Source organism: Pinus tabuliformis, chromosome 9 (genome assembly GCF_031772625.1).
Source record: "Pinus tabuliformis cultivar Carrire ecotype Pingquan chromosome 9, CPIR1, whole genome shotgun sequence".
Lineage (NCBI taxonomy): Eukaryota > Viridiplantae > Streptophyta > Pinopsida > Pinales > Pinaceae > Pinus > Pinus tabuliformis.
In genome coordinates this window covers 1,530,482,326-1,530,503,494 of record NC_142307.1, presented here as the reverse complement: position 1 = coordinate 1,530,503,494, position 21,169 = coordinate 1,530,482,326, and the positions used below count along the sequence as shown (strand labels likewise).

Genomic DNA, 21,169 nt, shown 5'->3' with positions numbered 1-21,169 from the left:
TGGAAGAGTTTTAAAATTCGTAAGTCACTAGATGACGACTTCTCATTAGTTTCCTCTTTCACTTTTACTTGAATCAACTGTTTAATATTACTCATGAGAGTGTCTATGGCATGCTCTGTGTTTCTGTATTCATCTTGGAATATTCTCCTGTTACGCTCCTTCCATATGGTCCATGTTAAAAAACCCGGCATAACTTTCCAAATGCTATTGACCCTAGAGTTTTTTGAGTATTTTTTTGCCAATTTTTGTATAGTATCCCCAATGGATTCCCTATTTCTGTTAGAATTTAGCATAATACCCTCCGCCTAATTCCATAATGGCTAGCCCAGTCACATGAGTTAAATAAATGATTCATTGTTTCTTCCTCTGCCAGGCACATTGGGCATCTGGACGGCCCATGAAAGCCTTTGCTGCGTAGATTTTCCCATGTCAAGGTTTTTTTCCTCATTAAAAGCCAGAGGAAAGTTTTGATTTTTGGCCAAAACAGGCCGTCCCACACGTTATGACTCCAAGGTGAAACCTCCCTTTGCTCTGCATTTTCTATCAGTTCCCTGGCTTCCTTGAGTGAGAAATTTCCGTTACCCTTCATTCCCCATCTAAGCTGGTCCTTTTCGTCCGTATTCCTTATTTTCCTTTTGAGTAGTTGGTCAATTAGATGCTTTGAGCTGTCATTTTCCCCATTGCTGTTGTCCAAGTCGAAGTTTATCCATTCTCTCCAGATGGGATCCCTGCTGTTCCAGTTCCAGTATTGGTTAACTCTGTACCGACCCTCGTGTTGACATTTCTGCTTGATATGATCGAGTTCAGGCTTTTCCAGTTTTGGGAGCTGCTGCCAAGCATCTTCCCAAAAAAGAGCTGAATGCCCATTCCGGATTTCCCAGAAACTGTTTTCCTGAACCAAGTTGCGATTTTTCCGGGCAAGATTCCATATGGGTGATCCCTCAGGAACCTCCTGAAGCCTAATAATATCCTGACTATTGTGTTCGGGGGTATATTTCTCTTTCCAATGTCTTGCCCAGGGGAGATGGGGCTCTTTTATCCATCGCCACCATAGTTTAGCACCACAAGTCATGTTGATGATTGAAGGATCCACCAGATTTAGGCCTCCCAAAATTTTTGGTTTGCAGAGTTTATGCCATGCTACAAGCTCCCATTTTTTCTTCTCCCCATTACCATTCCATAAAAAGGATCTTTGGATTGTTCTAATTTGTTGGAGGATGCCCTTGGGGACGGCAGCATGGAAAGTAAGTACTGAGGGATAGCTTGCAGAACTGCCTTTGTGAGAACTAGTCTCCGCAAAATTAAGTGCTCTGTACGTCCAGTGCTTGCACCTTTTCTCCAGGTTAGCTAAGATTCTCTCCCAGTGCCCTTTTTGCCAGGGTTTGAGAGTAAGCGGTGCTCCAAATACCTTGAAGGTAGACACCCTTTTCTGAATCCAAGTAAATTAGAGAGGTGCTTCTAAATAGCTGGATGAGTGTGAAAGAAGTAAATCGTGGATTTGGAAAAATTAATTTCCATTCCGGATGCCTTGCTGAAAAGATCAAGGATTTTCTTATAAGCTAGAGCCTCTTTCACTGTGGGAGTTCCATGTAACATCGTATCATCCACAAATTGTTGGTGTGTTGTTGCTGGAATAGATTGTAGAGGCTGAAGGCCCTTGATTTTCCCCTCTCTTTTTTCTTTGGCTATAAGTCTGCTGAGACCTTCCATGAGAATAACAAACAGGAAGGGGGAGAGAGGGTCTCCTTGTCTGATTCCACGAGTAGGTGAAAAGGGTTCATAGGGAGATCCATTGACAAGGATTGAGAATCTGGAGGACTTAATAAGGGCTAATATCCAATTAATCCATAGCTTGCAAAGACCGAAGGCTTTTAGAATGGCTTCTAGATATTGCCAACTAACTTTATCATAGGCTTTCGATAGATCAAGTTGCATTAGCATTCCTGCTAATTTCCTAGTTTGTAGGGTGTGAATCATTTCTTGATCTAGAAGAATATTGTCTAAGATCTGTCTCCCTTCGACATACCCGGATTGCTCTTCTGATATGAGGCCAGGAAGAATAGGCTTTAGTCTATTAGCTGTAACTTTTGATATGATTTTATAAATGACATTACACAGAGCAATTGGTCTGAACTTCTCAGGAGAGTTTGCCTCTTCCATCTTTGGGATAAGCACTCTGAAGGTTGAGTTGAGAGCTTTGAGGATGGAACCAGATTTCCTAGAGTCCTCAACAACTTCCCATATCTCATGCTTCACTAGGTTCCAGCAGGCTTTGTAAAAATTGATGGTGAAACCATCCGGTCCAGGGGCCTTATCACTAGGCATACTTCTGACTGCTTCCTCCACTTCCTCTAAGGTTATTTCTCTGCTTAGATCTGAGTTCTGATCTCCGGTGATAGTTTTGGGGATGCCTGAGATGAGCTCCTTTATGGCATCCTCTCTGTTTGCTATCGGTTCCTGGGCAATACTGCTGAAGTGCCTAGTTAGTAAAGCCGCTATGTCTTGGTGATTCTTTAAAGTTTCACCATTCTCATTCTTGAGTTCTAGAATTCTATTCGCACTTCTGTAATCTAGAGCAGATCTGTGAAAAAATTTGGTATTCTGCTCACCCTCTTTAAGCCACCGAATTCTGGATTTCTGCTTCCAAAGAGTTTCTTCCTGCTGACAGCGTGTATGCCACTGATTAGTTAGATCCCTTTCCTGCTCTACAGACTCCTCACTGTTGTGCCCTGAAGCCCACGCTTTGTGAATCTGTTCCAGTTTGTCTTCTATCAAGGTTTTTTCCTTAAAAATATCTCCAAACTCCGTAATGTTCCATTCTTTAATTTTGGCTTTAGTGTACCTTAGTTTCTTCTGAAGGTTAAACATTTTGGATCCCCCTTCAATCACAGGTTCAGACCACCATTTCTCTACCAGATTGAGGAAGTTGGGGTGATCCAACCAAAATTTTTCGAATCTGAAAGGTTTATTCCTTGGGGTGCCATGGATAGCTGCTATTAAAGATATTGGCCAGTGGTCAGATCCTCCACTTGGAAGAATGTCTGACTCAACTAGAATACCATTCATAATGATGCTCTCAGAGATGATGAATCTATCCAGATGAGAGGCAATCAGCCTATCTCCCCCTCGTCTATTATTCCATGTATAAGTGCCACTCTTAGGTGGGATATCCATCAGTTTAGCATTATCAATGAAATTTGTAAATAATTCCGCATCCCTACTGAGTTTTCTTATTCCCCCTTTCTTCTCCAAAAGAGTGGTTATCATGTTAAAGTCACCCCCCATAATGCATTTGGAGCAAGGATGTCTAGAAATTAAACTTGACAGAGAATTTAAAAAGGTTATTTTATCCTCTATCTTCTAGGGTCCATAAACATTTATACATGAGAAGGATTTAGAGTTACCTGTGGGTTGGGCTCCCACAGCTATAAATGCTTTGGTTGCTTCTGCTGAGATGACTTGAAACATTCTTGAGTCCCACATCGTGACTAAACCTCCTTCTCGCCCCTGACTTTCTACTTCCATATAATTAATGTGGTTGCCAAGCTTCTTTTTGATGTTAGCCATGCTTGTATTGCTACTTTTAGTTTCCTGAATGAAAAAGATATCCGGTTTTTCTTTCTGAAATTTTCTTTTCAGAACTCTTTGCTTTGCTTGGTTGTTTAGCCCTCTTGCATTCCATGATATGATTTTCATGATTAACTAGAAGAATTATTGGTAAAATGAGAAGGCATCTAGAGCCTTCATCTTCCCTGATTTTATCATTAATATCCCAAGCTCCTGCAGAGCTTCCCCACTTGTTATCCTACCTCTCTTCTTTTTTTACTTAGATCTTGTTGAGTTGTAGAGAAGCCTCTTTGGGTGGTTCCCAGCTCCTTTTGCTATACCTAACTTTCTACTTTGTCTTTCTAACTCTGCTTTTTGCCTTGCTATGAATAGCTCATTGACCTTTCTGATTTCTTCTTCCGGCACATTTTCTATGCCTCAAGACTTCCAGTTTTCTGCCATGACTGGTAGGTTCATTCCTTCCTTTGCTAGAACCTCCTCCAGTTCTAAATCATCGCTTCCTCCATCGCTAGTGAGCATATCCGCATCCTCCTCGGGTTCTTCTGTTTTCTCCTTCATTTGGACTTCTGTGTTGATAATGGTTTCTTCTGTTTCTTTTGTGGTTTGCCCAGTTTTACCTGTTGGCCCTCCATTGGAGGTGAGAGCTTTATTCAGCTCCTCTGAGTCTGTGTCTAACTCTAAGACTTCAAAAGTGTTCCTGTGGTACCCTCGTTCTGTTTCTATTCTGTTTGTTCTTCTTCGGTTGGCTCGTTGTCTTATCTTGGGTTTTACAAAGCTATCTCTGCCTCTATCTGCTTGCTCTGTATTTATAACTTCTTCTTGTTTGTTTAGAGGGAATTCCCTCATTAAATGTCCATGCTCATGACATTTTCGGCAGCGAAAAGGAATTTGTTCATAATCTATTGCTTGGAAGTAATCCTCATCCCTGTACTCTAGCCATAGACCCTCATGTAGAGCACCGTAAACATCCATTTCCACGCAGATTCTTGCACACGAGGTGTATTTTCTTTGTATGGTCACTTCTGAGGCCTTGACAAAAGTACCCAGCCGATCCCCAATTTGTTTCAGTGCTGAGATACCCTAATAGTCTATGGGAAGAGAAAACAGCCGTATCCACACTGGTACCTGATTGAAAGTTTCTCTTTCTGGAACAAAATTTGGTTTCCATGGCCGCATGTAGAGACCTGCTGAAGCTAAGAAATACGGGCCTCCATCAAAAATTCTGTCCTTGTCTTCTAGGTTGGTGAAAACTACAGTGAAGAAGCCTTTTGCTCCTAAGTGTAGTTTCACATCGCCCTTGGGTTTCCAGTGTTGTCGTATCCATTGACATAGAGCTCTTTAATTTGGCCATAAGCCCATAAACTTGCATATGACTGCATGCTCTGCCATGTGCTCTCGATAAGCTTGAATCTCCAGATCTACTATGACAACTCTAAGGGTCTCTGCTTTTTTAGGTTTGCAGGTTCCGTTTGCTGTTGGGTGTTTGCTGGGGTTCGAGCTGGTTTCACCTTCCGTTCCTTCTTTCCCCTGGGGGCCTTCCCTATGTTCCCCCTTCTCCTTTGACTGCTTCTCATTATGACCTGTGAGTTTTTGTCCTGTTGTGGCATTTTTTCCATTATTCTCCAGTCCCTCAACTCCTTTTTCATTGACTTGTGGGTTGCTGCTGGGTTCTCTGCCTTCTTCTTGTTTTTTCTCCTTGTTTTTCCCGTTGTTCTGCTTGAGTCTTTCGTATCCTGAAATTCTGACTCCTTCCTGCGCTGTTAGTTTCTGCTTCTGCATGACTATTTGTTTAAAAGAAGGGGTCCCTATGGACCCCTCGTTGACCATCTGTAGGGTCAGATTTTGTCCCCTTCTGAGCAAAACCGCTAGCCTCGATCTATTCGCTTCCAGCTCTGTGTCTGTAACAGTGCACAGAAACCCTAACCTCAAGGCGCCGCCATTGTCCCACTCTCAACCCAGTGTGATCTAACAAATTTCATTAGTATTGAATCTACACAATAATTTCTACATTTAGCCACTTTTTTTTCATTCATGGCCAATAAAAATCTTTCATAAGTGTTCTAATAATCTTTTGATAGCTATGATGAATTGAAAAAGGCCTCTTATAATGTTCATCTAGGATCAATTGTTTAATTATGTGCACATTTGGGATATAAATGTTGTTTTTGAAAGTCAAGAAACCATCACTATCCAAAGAAAAATATGTTCTATTCGGCTAGTTTCATTTATCAATTTAGTATTCTTGATCTTCTACGGTTGTAGCCCTAATCTATTCATTAATAATTGTTTTACTATTGCTAGTAGAGATCACATAAATCTGAGTTAAACTTTTTCTCAATGCATCTGCAATTTTATTTTCTTTTCCCTTGATGTGTTTGATTTCAAAAATCAATTCATTAAGGAAAGCCATCCAACTTGTTTTCCTTGAATTTAAATATGGTTGGCTAAATAAATATTTCAGGCTAATATAATCAATTATTAATGTGAATTTATTACCCAAAAGATAGTGTCACCACATTTTTAAAGCATGCATTACTACAACTAACTCTAGGTCATACAAAACATAATTCTTTTCATGCTCCTTTAGCTTCCTAGACTCATAAGATATAACATGGTTATCTTTCATTAACACTCCACCTAATCCCTCCAAACAAGCATATTTACACATTGTATAATCTTTATTGGGAAAAAAAAGCCTTAAGATTGGGAGCTATGATTAACAGATATTTCAACCGATCAAAGCCTTATTGACACTTTTGGGTATAGATAAATCTAACTCATTTCTTTTGTAAGGATGTTATAAGGTAGGAAAACTTAGAGAAACCTTCAGTGACCCTATGTTAATAACATACAATTCTCATAACAGATCTCATGTCAGGTATATCTTTAGGAATATGCCAATAGATAATAGCCTTGACCTTTTCAAGATCTACCATGATTCACACTTTAGATATCACATGCCCCAAATACTGATTCCGATCTTGGTAAAACTCATATTTACTAAATTTGGCATATAGATGATGATCCTTCTTTTCCTTTCTAGCCAATGTAAAGTTTTCTTTATCCTCGCCTTTGGATGAAGTCCCATCTTTGGTATTCTGCCTTATTTCCTCCTGCACTAAGTCAGACCATAAAAGCTTCAAACTTGGTATTTTATCCCTCCCATTCACTAAATCTTGATAGTTATGCTAGCTCTTGGGAAGGCCCAAGAGGGCTAGAGTTATCAAGTCTTTTTTAGGGACATTGACACTGACCCTACCAAGTTCATCACGACACTATGTAAACTTGCTTAGATACTGCGGAATTGTGTCATTCTTCTCCATCTTGATACTTCAAAGTTTATCTGTGAGTGCCAACTTCCTATGGTGACTACTATTCTTTAATAATTCTATTAATGCTTTCCACATTGGGAACCATATTTATTTTCCATGGAGATTCAAGATAGTATGATCTCGTACTCCCTCCAAGATTATTCTCCTCAACTTGGCTACATCATTCTTCCACTTAGCAAGGTTCTGAGCATAAGATGCTTGAGGTTTTGAAACATATGTCTTGATGTATTCTAGTAACCCATTTCCATCTAATACTGCCTGAATGAGGTCCTTTCATGCAACACAATTTGAGGTTCCTTCCAAGGCATAATCTAGCCTTAGTCTATTGAAATCATCTTTTCAGTCCTAAAGAAAACTTTCCACACTAATCTCCAGAATCGAACTTCTGAGTAACAACTTGAAATTTCTTCTTTTGTTGTGAATCCATCTCTGATACCATGTAGGAATTATGATGTAGATTTGAAATTTCTCATGAAATTTACTAAATCACAAGACTCGAAGCTACTCTACTACTTTGCAGACATTAATTCAAAACTTAGAACAAAAATCATTGACATGCAAAAGAAAACATCACACATGCACAAAGATTTATCTAGGGGAAAGAAACTGCTCAAAACCCCTTCCTATCTTTATTGCATTAATCAAAGAATAAATATGAATACATATGCTTTGACCAGGGATTAATGTTTTAGCTAAAACATTAAAGTGATTATAATTGCTTCAGACATGAATGAATGGATAGAGTTCATCTCCAGATTTCCAACACTGCAAACGGTTCGAAAAATCGACATTGTATGGAAAAGTTAGAGCTTCTGCAAGTTTGGTAAAAAGAAAGCCCCCCGGGGCTAGCCCCCACCCCATGTGACCACGTGCCCGAACCAAGAGCTAGGGGAAACTATTAAGCGGGATTTGTGCCACTAACCAGTTTAGAATTTAACTAATCTATAACTAAGTTGACGGAATTTATGGCGGAGCCACTAAATCCGAAACCGCCACCAAACTTGGCAGACTTAATTAGCAGTTCTCAAGATTTAGAGGAGGTTTTCTAGGAAAAACGATTTGAGCCATAACTTACTCAATTCTCAACCAAATTTCGAAAATGAATAGTCATTTTTGGCTAATTGGCATGTTGGGAACTCATTGCAGCAGGTTTCAGAGGCAGAATAAGTCATCTACAAGTGTTTTTGTTCACTTGAATATTTGAAGCCTAGGGCCACTAGGTGTTGGAGGTCATTCCCAGAGCAGTTGGTAACCAAATTGAGTAAAAAAATAGTCATTTTTGATAGATTTGAAAGTGTTAAAATCATTGGATCAGGTTTCATAGGCAGAAGAGGTCATCTATAGGTGTTTTTTTTTTTTTTTCACTTGAATATGTTGAAGCCTAGGGCCACCAGGTGTTGGAGGCCATTCCCAGAGTAGTTGGTAACTAAATTGAGTAAAAAAATAGTAATTTTGATAGATTTGAATGTTTTAAACTCATTGGAATAGGTACCAAGAGCATTGGATTCATGTAACAACAATTTTAGCACTATTGAAGCTAATACAAAGGCCCACACTATGACACTGGACCAAGGAGATGTAGCCGAGTAGGGGTGAACTCCTTCAACAAAAATTTGTGTATTGAGATCTGTTATTTGTGCTTGCTGTGTTTTTATATGCTTCTGTTCAGCCATTTAAATTCATGCTTTTAAGTTCATGCAAAACACTAAATTTCACCAAGTTAGATGAATTGACAATCACATGCTCATGGATAATATCTATATGGATAAGCAAACCAAAGCAAAGAAAATTTTATATTTGGAAATGATACTAGCATAGAATTCACTAGAAATTATATTCAAATCAAGTTGGTATCAGAGCACAAGGTTGCTTTCTTTATTTTCTTGAAGGGTTTGATAGTTGCAATTGTCGTTATGATTACAAGGTTGAAGTTGCAGAGAGGAGAAGGGAAGATACAGATAGCTAGTCCTGAGATTAGGATAGGAAGGAAGAAGGATGAGAAAGCACCATCCTCACCCAAAATACCACTCAAGGCAACACCTGAATCACCTCAAGTTCCATCTCCATTAGTTGAGATAGAAGAGTCACAGATTGCACAAGAGGCTGAAGTGATTCAAGAGGTATAATCAATACAAATTTTTGAGCTTGAATCCATAGCCATTATGTCTGGAGAAAGACAGCATGAAGGTCCCTCTTCAGAAGAGGAAGAATTCAAGAAATATTTCTACACTTTGACTGAGATGGTTCAAGTCCTCTATGAAGAGAGGAACACTAGAATGGTTGGAGAGAGTTCTAAACCTCCAGATGGAGAAGGAAGCTCAGAGGAAAAAATGATGAAAAGAAGGATTCCAAAGGGAATGGTGGAAAGCCACCTCTATCTCCACCATCCTTATCATCTTCCTCATGATCTTCACCATCTCACACAGCATCATCTTCCACAACCATCACTACCCATGCTCATTCCAAAACCCCAAAAGGAAAAACTCCATTACTGAAATTAGACAAAAAATTTGAACTTCCCATGTACAATGGAGAAGTGAATGTAGAAAAGTTGGACATTTGGATTCGACAGCTGGAGGTATACTGTAGAATTCAAAACCTTCAAGAAGACGACATAAATATCCAATTGGCTTCACTGAGGCTAGAAAGAGCTGCACTAATTTGGTGGGAAGAAAAAACTCAAGAGGAAATGTGAATACATGGTAAGATATCCATTTCTTGGGTTGAATTTGTTTATGCAATTAAAAGATAGTTCTATCCTTTAGCTTATATGAAAAAAGCCATTATGAGTTGGTAGAATTTTAGGCAGCTTAAAGGCCAAACAGTCCAAGATTATACACAAGAGTTTAGGTAAAAGGCTTTATTGTTGGGAATAAACTTGAATTCACAAGACACACTCTTGAAATATATTGGAGGTTTACATTCCTATTTGTAGCATACTATCCTTACGTTTAACCCAAGAAACTTAGATGAAGTATGTGTGCAAGCTATGCATCTTGAGGCAAGGGGAAAACAAAACATAGAGGAGAAAGGTGAAAGTGAGGGTAAGGGAAAAGAGAAGGGAGGAAAATGGAAGGGAAAGAATAATGCAAGTATCAAAAAAGAGAAGGAAAAACTCACATGCAAAAACTATTCAGATACTGGCCATGATGAAGAACATTGTTGGCAACTTCATCCAAAATTAAAACCAGATAGATTGAAAGCCAAAGAGAAGGGAAAAACTGTTGTTATAGCTGAATAAGACTTAGGGTAAGATCAAGGAGATGAGACAAAAATTAGAACCATGGATCTGAAAGGTCAACATGTTGAAAGTACTAGTTCCTCAAATAGTCACAACAACACTCCAAATGAAGAAAAAAGGGAAGAGTTGTTCACTCTCAGAGTAATCTCAAATCATACCAAGATTGATGCACTCTTTGATAGTGGATCACAAGAAAACCTAATTTCAGAAGACTTAATTAAGAGCTTAAACTTGAAACCGTACCACATCATAAACCATACCCTTTGGCTTGGATAGTTAAGGATGCCAATTTACAGGTTTCAAGGAAATGCATTTTTAGATTTGCTATTACTGCAAACTTTGTTGATGAAGTCGAGTTAGACATGGTTCCAATTGATATTTCTGGAATTATCTTGGGAAGTCCATATTTGTATGATAGGAAAGTGGTGTTTCATCACTATGAGCACAAATATCATTTGCTTAAAGATGGGGTGAAGTATATTGTGAGAGCTCATCGCAAGAAACTAAACATTTATTTAGTTAATGTAGGGCAAATGAAGAGGCTAGTGAATGAAAGTCATAACTTGACATTGTTGATGATCAAACAAAGAGATGTTCTGAAACATACTTTTCATAAAGATGCTTATATTTGTAATGAGTTGTTTCAGAATGATAACAGGTTGCCTTTGAAATAAGGTGAAAAACATTTGTAGCAACCAACATTGGTGTTGAGCGGTGTTGAACACAAGGTGCCGGTGCAAGAAGTTGTAAAGGTCAAAGAGAAGAGGACAAAGAAGCTTGGCAAAGAAGTCATGGGTTTCACAAATGTTCATGCTTGCTCAAGCCTTAGCACAACCTACAAGTGTATAGTCTATCTCTCTGCCTAACTGACTGAATTTGGCCAACACTTAACCAATTTCAAACCCTCTAAGCTCCTATTTCCTTGCATTGTTGCTTGAGGAAATTAGCCCCTATTATTATGAAAATTCCTGCAATTGGATTGCACAATTCCTCTAGGCTCTTCCTTTGACTACATGTAACACCTGTACACATGGGAATAGTTTACCACTGATAGTACACTGTCTTGGAATATCCATCTTGACGGGGTAGCTAGAATTCTCTATATGCATCAATATTTTGGTCTGATTGATTAATTAATTGGTTGATCATTGAGTGTGGTTGAAATTGCAATTCTACAACTTGACGTTCACTAGTTCCTCTAATAATTACAACTAGTTTAACCGATCATAACTCGATTTAACTGAAAAATATTGCTACAAATTAGCAATCAATCATACTGAACTAAAATCAAGCTTCCCCAACTTGAATTAAATGAGTTAATTAAGTGACAAGTGCCATGCCACCTCAATTAACTACCTTCAATATTTCTACTAAAATAGAAATTTGAATTTTCTCTAGTTTGACCAAGCCAAAGTCAAATTGAGATTTTCTTGCTGCATTTTCAACAATGATTTGGTTTTTCGGTTATAGTTTTTATGAGTCTCTCCTAACTGGTACTAGGTTTCAACAATGTTTCATTATCTACTCTAATTCTTGTTGGTTCTGCTTTCATACATCTCCCAATCTCTAACAATTCTACTCTATGTGATGATGGATCCCCATATGGTTGTGTCTAAATTGTTTCTTGATCAGGAGGCCTTGATAATGGTTATGTCATTATTGTTCTTTATTTTCCTCCTTATTATGTAAGAAAAAACATTTACTCTATTAAATTCTAGCTTGGATCTGGTTCATAGGCATTAATGCTATAATGTATAATTGTGATGCCACTTGTAATGTTCCTCCAATTTACACACACACACACACATATTACTTAATCCAATATTGACTTGATCGCATTGGCATAATGTAGAGAAAGTGTTAATTTTTAATAAATTCTATTCTCTTATTACACAAATTTATTTACTACTTTAGAAAATCTTTATCTTTTGTGGCTTCTTACTATCACTTGGTTATAAACCTTGAGACATGTTGATATAACAAAACTTTCTTAAGGTTACGTAAAATATATCTTTATGAGTATCTTATATGTGCCTCTTGATCAACAATCATGTACTTAGGATCATTCTTACTATCATACCTCTATACCTAACTATAAAGAGTGACATTTATAGACACAGACACACACACACACATATAAAGAGTTGGATTCGAATTCTCAACCTTGGGTTCCACCAAATTAAATGATCCTTGTCTATCCAAAATATCATGCATGTGCCTTGATTATTTGTGAAGTCCTTATTTAGTATCATCCGCTAACCACTTTGCCATAGCTCATGACCCTTGCTATACTTGAGATACATTTTAAAAAAATATTTCTAGGCCATTTCTCCTCCCCCTTGCTATACCACATGTAACGCTTAGAGTTCATTATGTATGGGACCCCTGTATACATGTTATTCATGCAGCCACGATCCTAAACTATCCCTGAGATGAAGTCATAGATGGAAAACTCAGATTAATTAAGGTAATCAAATGGTGAAGATGGAATGTTGAACGTACTGTTGGATGCAATTTATCATTGATTTCAAAGGGTGAATGGGTCTTTGTTTAGTAATGTTATCATTGATGTCAAAGCGCTAATATTAGAGAGGATTCCCTAACTTTGGGATGATCAAATCATGTGCTAATAGTCCAAGAAGCCCTAAAGAGGAAAATGGTTTAAGGCCTTAAATGAAAAACTATTAGTGAAAATAAAATCAAGGAAAAGGTGGTCAATGCCAAATAAAATTGAAGGAAAGATGATATCATCATGTAGCCCTCATTAAAATGTTTCCAATGGTATATGGTAATCCCTCTAACTCCTCACAGTTGAAGAGAAATGATTTTTGGATTTTTGATGCTCCATTTCGATACTCTATCTTTGAATGCATTTTTACTCCATTTACCTAGCTAAAATGGAAGTATATCATACATGGTTGGAAAGCTTATTCCGCGAAATTTCCAACAATATATGGAACTCCCTCTAACTCCTCATGGTTGAGGAGAAATGAATTTTTTAACATTCACCATACATTTTTCCAGTTGCACAAGCCAGTCTAGCAAATGGACACATCAGCCTATTCTAGATCACGAATGAACTATATATAGGTGTAAGGAGGAGGCATTTTAGAATTTCACTGAAGGAAAAATTTTATTTTTTGAAACAAGCAAAGAAAATAAGTGTTTCTGGGGTTCATACCTCACGAACCGGAAGTGAGAAGAGGTTGAATTTCGGAGGTTATATGTGAATGCAATTTTGACACATTTTAAAAGCATTTTCGCATAGTTTTTGAAGTTATTTTTGGCATCATTATTTTATAACTTTAGAGCATACATTGAATTTATTTTTGTATAATTTTGGAGTGTATCTTGAAGTTATTCTTATAGAAGTTTGGAGCAGATCTTGAAGTTATTCTTGTAGAAGTTTATAGCAGATCTTGAAGTTATTCTTGTAGAAGTTTGGAGCAGATCTTGAATTCATTCTTGTAGAAGTTTAAATCAGACTATGATGTCATCCTTGTAGAAGTATTAAAGCAGATTCAAGTTACCTTTTGAGGTAGATCAACTGTCTTTTTGAGGCATTTCTGAGGCAGAGTTTTTGAGGGAGATATGAGTTACTAAAGGAACATTGTAAGGTATGCTCTAAGGAATAAATGAAGAAACTTATTGAAAGTATGTATTAGAATCTATTTTGTTGCATTGGAGGTTGGAGTTAAAGTGGCATATTTTTTGGAGCATATATAAAGTTGAATATGTTTAGGTAGATATAGTAGTGATTTTATATTGTTGTATTTTGGTCATTATCCTTGGTAAGGGATCCCAAGAGTTTTTTTCTTTATTTTATTGTTGAGGGTGGTAGGGGGGCGCTAAGAAAGGAATTTGAAGGTTCCTTTAGGAGGTTGTTGCCTCGTTCCAATGGGAGCTAGTAAACCTAGGGTTATATCCCTTCTAGTTGTAACTGGTAAATAAAAAGGTTGTAGCTTCCTTTGTGATATAAACATATTGTTCATATATATATATATATATATATATATATAGATATATATAGATACATAGATAGATATTGTGTCCTTTTGGTGTGACACTATTGGTTAATGGTATTGATACTAAATTGTAAGAAAACTGAAATATTGACTCACCCCCGTCTCAGTATTTCTATCACGTACCGGTCAGAATGACTACCCTCCTAGACTTGTCATTTGACATTGTTTGTGTCTGCATAACAATAATTATATAGTGTTAAGCTAGGGTTTCAAACTTTTTATTCTTTTACTTCTTTAGTAGGTAATCGTATTTTGTTTCCATAGAGAGTTTGGACTTTAACCCACCCGATGGCAATGTATCGAGCTACAAGCGACAAGTAAGCATCTATGAACAATTTTTTTTTTAATTTTTTTTTTCTAATAATGAATGTTTACAAACTCAATCATGAATTCTTTTCCATTTCATATTCATGTTTATGAATAGAATTATGGCTAACAATTTCTCAGTTTTTCTTGTTTTTACCGATCCTTCCATGGTTTCTCAAAGTTATGTTGCTAATTAACAGTTTGTTCAAGGGGGTTTTAGAAGATTTCTTCTTATATATTTAGCTCAAATGCTCTACAAGAATAACATTTGTTTCCATAATTGGGTGCTTCGAAAGAAGAATAAGGGTGTAAATCCCCCAAATTTTCGAACCTGTATCACCTGGATAGCCATATTCTCCCTCTCGACTAACTTTTCAACATTGTTTTGGTTTAGAGGTCTATTTTAAGGTTTTTAGGATTATAAAAATGGTACTAATAAGATCTTCTCATTTTTTTTGTGACATGTTTGTTCCCAGAACCTAATTTAGGGTTTGTCAATGTAATACATTCACTTTATCTCTTTAGGTAATATTTCCTCTTAACACCACTTTCTCTTTTACATGTATTTATATAATATAGAGGATAACACCAATCTGAAGTTGGACACACCACCTCTTTAGAGATTTTATTGTATAGGGTTTTTATATGTATACTTAGTGTTGAGTTATATTGTTAGCTTAAGGGTTTGATTTTCATAGTTTAATTATTTGTCCCAAAATAATTTACTTAGTTTGAATCCAGAGTATGCCTAAGCAACTCATTTTGGAGTATTCAAACACTAAAGTACTCTATACTTCTTAATATGTGATTGGGGTTTCCAAACCAAAATTTTTTGCTTTGTTTAAATATATATTAAACAAACTTTTGAGTACATTTCCTCTATAAATATGCATGTAGTATTTGTAAATATTTATGATTCTATGGATATTTCAACATGCTTTTCAACCAGTGTATACATGATTGTTTTCTTTTAGTTGACTCAATAATTTATGTTTGATAATAGATACTCCTTGTACGCCTTAGTGTCTCTGTTTCCTTTGATAATTCATCCTTTAAGCTCATGGCCAGACATAAAGTATTTTGTTGCAAATTTGTATAGAGGGTAGTTTTAGAATATGTATGTAAACAAATTCTATAACTAACTTCTGAGAGTGGTTTCCATATCAAATGGGCATTGCTTGTACTTAAAAATTGGTATGGAGTTTATACCTCCATACTAGCTTACAAAAGCATTAAACCAACTTAGATCTTTCTGTAAGAATATATGATAGTTTGTAGGAAAACAAATCACTTATAATATTTCTACCATTCATAAAGACTATATATATTCTTGACTATGCTCTATTCCCCATAATAACCGATACTCACTTTTTTACTATGTTTGTTATGAAGATAGTACATGTTTTCATATTTGATTTAAGGTCAAAAGCTACATACATTTATGAGAATTATTAAATGTTTAATATCAAATATTGAATGTATTTCCTTCCTCTGTTATCTATATATTCTATTCATCATTCATTCTTGATGCAAACAATATCATACTAAATTTCACTGATAACAATACTACTTCTGTAAAGCTTTTTACTTATCTCGATAATATGAACACTGTAGGAACCAGGACATTTCTCCTAACCAACGAATTTCAACAACAACAATCCCACTTGAGCGTTAGGCTTCGTTACTGCTAATAACTTATCATCATCTAATGATATTATTCCTTCTTCCCCTCGTAGACTCTAGCAACATCTTACTTTTTAGTGTCAGCTTCTTCCTTTTTCATACTATTCCTCCTAAAATTTTGGAAAATCATGAAAAATTATAACTATAACAACTGCTACATTTACTTGTCCACTACCTAAAACTCCAACCACTTAAACAATTATTTGAATGCCTACTCACATGTTGATTCTCATAATATTTCTAAATAAAAAATATTTTATTTATATTACCCATAAATATTTAAGCTTTGTACTTAAATGTAATCATCACTCATGCAAATATTTATAACCTTAATAATTACATGTAAACATAAATCATAAAGTCTTTTAAAAATATTTGCAATAGAAGTATTACCATATATTTGATTTAAAAATTAGTTCGTTATATTTAAGTTGCATACTTGTCATGTCCTTAGTAATTTTTACACATTAGTTATATTAAATTGTAACAGTTATCTTCGCCATAGGAGAAATAAATGATTTATTGTTTCGTTGATAAAAAAAAACATGAAATTTGACGACAAACCTAAATACATGTGAGCATGACATCACTACCAACCTAGCTTATTGGAATTATGATTTCTTCTCAAAGTTTATAACATGAATCATTTTTATGTATTCAAACTTTTCATATAAAATATTTTGTCTACTTTAATATATATATATATATATATATATATATATATATATATATATATATTTTAAAGTAGACAAAATATTTTATATGAAAAGATTGAATACATGAAAATGATTCATCTTTTAAAGTAGACAAAATATTTTATATGAAAAGATTGAATACATGAAAATGATTCATCTTATACAAATTGATATATATATATATATATATATATATATATATATATATATATATATTACAATTTTTTATAGTATTCAAACTTTTTATATAAAATATTTTTTCTACTTTAAAATTTAGTATATATATATATATGATGATGATGATGATGATGATGGTTGTTAACGTCCACTGAGACCAAATAATGATCTATCGGACCTAAAAAGACGAATTATTTATTTTGATTTATGATTTTATTCCGATGCTCAAAAAGCTTGGAGAGAAGCCTCCCGAGTTCACTATAATTTTGGCATTGTAAAAGGCTAGAAAGGTCAGTATTATAACAAAGGTTGTGAAATTGAGATCTAATGTGGTTGTATGCAGGGCACTCTAAGAGGAAGTGGTTTTCATCCTCGATGCTCTTATTCTCACAAATATGGCAGATCCTTTCCATCCATGGCGTTTTAGGAACTACCCAGCGGCCAGTCTCACTATGGAGCTCATGAGAATTCGTTCTAATCTTTGCTATATTAATTTTCTTTTTTGAGCTAGTTAGAATAGAGAGATACTTTTGATCCTCAAGGGTGGGGTTGATGACCTTCTTATAATAACTTAATTTTCTTTTAGACGCTAAATCTTTCTCACACCACAATTTTTCTTTGAACTTAGAAGTAACAATATCTTTAATGTTATTTATGTTTTGCAAAGCATCATTCTCATTGATCTCCCAATAGTTTAACCAGGCCCTTGTCAACTTAGTAATGTTATTGTCAAGCATCATTCTCATTGAAATTGTAATGTTATATATATATATTACAATTTTGTATAGTATTCAAACATTTCATATAAAATATTTTGTCTACTTTAAAATTTATTATATATATATATATATATATCTTACAATTTTGTATATATATATATATATTACAATTTTGTATAGTATTCAAACTTTTCATATTAAATATTGTCTACTTTAAAATTTAATATCTGTGGCTGGGTTCTAGATCTAATCTTCTGTTCAATCTTCTGCTGCTAGATCTAGATCTAATCTTCTACCCTTATTTCTCTGCGGCTGGGTTCTACGGGCAAGTAAACTATGGTTTCTATCTTCTTGAAAATAACTGCTGGCTCATTTATGTCCACTTATGGAGGGCAAGCTCCTACCCATATCGTCAGTGAAGCCCTAGCTCCCACTGTCCAAGTGGTCCAGACCTCACTCGACGAGGCTTTGAAGTTTTATGGAAGTGCCATAATATGTCCGTTCAATGGTTTTTGGCCGCGGCTGACAGCTCTCCACAATTGGATCTCGGAGGTATGGAAGCCTGTCATTTCTGATGAAATTAATATCTACCCCTGTGCAAGGGATTTCTTTATAGTAGATTTTGAAAATCCTGAAAGTAGACAATGCATTCTAGATTTCGGCCCTTGGTTTTGGGAAAACTTAGGCCTATTCATGAAGCCATGGAACCCATCATTCGATCCCTCAACAACAGTCATAACCTCAACATCAGTTTGGGTGAGATTTCCAAGCCTACCCTTGCATCTCTAGAATCTCTCCTCACTAAAAACCATTGGAAATGCAATTGGGAAATTTTATTGCAGGTGCCCAAAAATAGAGGAATATGCCAAAACCACCTATGCACGCATCTATGTGGAAATGGATTTCAGTGCCGGATTCCTAGCTGAAATAAACCTAACAAGTAAAGACTATGCATGGAACCAAAAACTCCATTATGAAAGTGTCCTCTTCCGATGTCGATCCTGCTTTGAGATAGGCCATCTAGCCAAAAATTTCCTAAAAGCTTCCCAGAAAAATTCTGCTAGAAAAAACCACCACAGATCTACATGGTGGGAAGGAGCACAAAAAGAATACTACACTATCATCAAAGAAGAATATTTTAGAGAAAACTTTGAATCATAAGAAATCGGGCAAGAAAGAAACAACTCTCAAGACAAGCAGGGAGAAAGCCTCACAAAACAACAAAAAGTGAACTCGACAACCCCTCAAGCATCAACAGTTATGAGGATATGAATATCGTACAAAATAAATCTTCATTTAACAGCAAAGCAGATCTCCTAGACCAAACTTCTTCTCCGACTATCTTCAAAATTACGAACACAATAGATCGCGAAGCTAAGACACCAATGTCCTAAGAACCAGAAGAGATGAAGGAGATGCAAGATAAAGGAAGCTGGAAGAACATAGAGAAAAAAAAAGCTACAACGCCAATCTCGCCAAGAAAGACGAGGAGCCAGACAATTAAAATTAAGAAAATTATAGGTCCGATAGACCAATTTGGTCTCAGTGGACATTAACCATCACCATCATCATCATCATCATCATCATCATATTTAAATATAAAAATTAAGGGATTATTTTTTTTTATGCATTGAAGATATTTATGGTAAATAACATTTATTATTTATTATTATATTAATTAAATTTATTTTAGGTAGTTTAAAAGAATAATTAGAATTCTCTCCCCTAGATTCATTTTCTACTTTTCTGCCCATGATATAATGAAATTTAATAAATGACTTGTATCGTGGTTCATATTTTATGTCAGTGTAATTTTGAAATGGTAAAAAAAGACTTTACACCATATCACCTACCAAATTTAGGTTCATGAACCAAGCTTCTCCATTTCTCTAGGTGGTTTCCACATTGAACAAATGAGGAGGAAATGAAAGTAGAGCTGTCATAATTTCATTTCACATTCTTGTAACAATCATTATTTTTTTTATCTTTAGCTGCTATGCACTATTGACTTTGGATACGTCTTTTGACAACTCAATTTTTTTTTGGGGATAAATGTAAATATTATTTTTATAATTTTATTTCAAATAAGTATAATTTATTTGATGTTTTATTTTTATTTTAAATTTAAATTTTATTTTTATTAAATCGTAAATTTTGGATTATTTAAAATATGTTTTTAAATATATGAATAAATTAAATGTTTTGAATTTTTTTTTATAAATATTACTTGAATATAAATTAGAAAATTTACAGAAAATTTCTCACCAAAATATCTACCAAAATTGAAAGTATATATATATATATATATATATATATATATATATATATATGAAAAATAAAAAAGTCAAAGTAATTCAATTACACATTTCAAATATATATTAATATTCTACAGCAAAATCAAAGTTAATTTCTTACTCACTTTTCCATAGTCTAACTAGCCGAAGGAATTGCCCGAAAAGTTATGGAAATTCCAGTCATATTTAAAGAAAATCTAGCAAGGATTTTTGTCAATCCAAGTTATAGTTGTTAAACTTCAAAAATTTAGGTGTCCTAGATGTTTTTGATGGTGTTGAATCCATTTATACCATCAAAAACACGATTCAAACATTGCCTGTACAAGATTTTTTGAATTTTTTTTCCCCGGATTCCGGCCACTTTTGGCTATCCGGGCAATTCCTCTGCCTCGATAGATGACTCCACTCACTTTTCTTCTGGTAAAACCTCCTACCTCAGAGCGTAACTGCACAACGTCAATGTTATTGCCTCTATATTTAATGCATGGGAAAGTATTTCTTCGTATTTCGGTCTTATTGCATTGGAAGTAGTGATCCCTCAGTTAAGCATTAACGTTGTTTCTTTTTTTCTAATGCCGTCATAACAATTGTGAAATGCATTTATAGTGGACATAGAAAATGTATTGAAATTGTAACATTAATAAATCATGGTAAAAGTTGTACCTTGGATAAGAGCCAAATACCACGAGAGCAGAGCGGGAGCCTGAAGCAGACCTCTCAAGAGGAACCAGTTAGCGGGAGCGTGGGGAGCCTCCGTCCGACAAGAGGAAGCTAGGGGAGCGCGCAAAGAGACACACTCAACCTTGAGACTGCGCGAAGCGTCAGAGCCATGGCCCCAGGAGGGGGTTGCGAAAAGGAAACTCCCTTGCCACTAGAGCTAGCAGCTTTCAGGGATTTGGTTGTAGCTTGCAACAAAAGGCCAGCATCCGAAAAGCAACAGAAGTTTGTGAAAAAATGCCAACTATCCCCACTATTGCTCTACCTATTGAAGAGCCTTGCAAAGCTTCTTTAAACCTAGCAAAAAGAGGACTTATCGGTCAGTTCACAAGTTTATGGCCCTCGCTAAAAGCGATTGAAGCTTGGGTTCAAAGGAACTGGCGTCCCCTTGTCAAAGAAGGAATAAAAAGCCA

The 21,169-nt window shown here is 35.6% G+C and overlaps 1 protein-coding gene across 1 annotated transcript; it reads right to left on the bottom strand.

Annotated features, from left to right (window-relative positions):
* Positions 1–286: 286 nt before the first annotated feature.
* Positions 287–3,285, bottom strand: LOC149154436 (uncharacterized). The gene is made up of 2 exons (XM_089444146.1): positions 1,528–3,285; positions 287–1,429 (listed from the first exon to the last, which is right to left on the bottom strand). Exons 1-2 carry the CDS (start codon positions 3,283–3,285, stop codon positions 287–289), a joined length of 2,901 nt encoding a protein of 966 aa, XP_089300272.1.
* Positions 3,286–21,169: the final 17,884 nt, after the last annotated feature.

Excerpts from the sequence above, each read along its gene's own strand:
- LOC149154436 (XM_089444146.1), bottom strand. The coding sequence starts at position 3,285 with ATGGGGGGTGACTTTAACATGATAACCACTCTTTTGGAGAAGAAAGGG. Across the intron at positions 1,430-1,527 it reads TCCTTGATCTTTTCAGCAAG|AAAAGGGTGTCTACCTTCAA; the intron begins GCATCCGGAATG and ends ACTTGGATTCAG.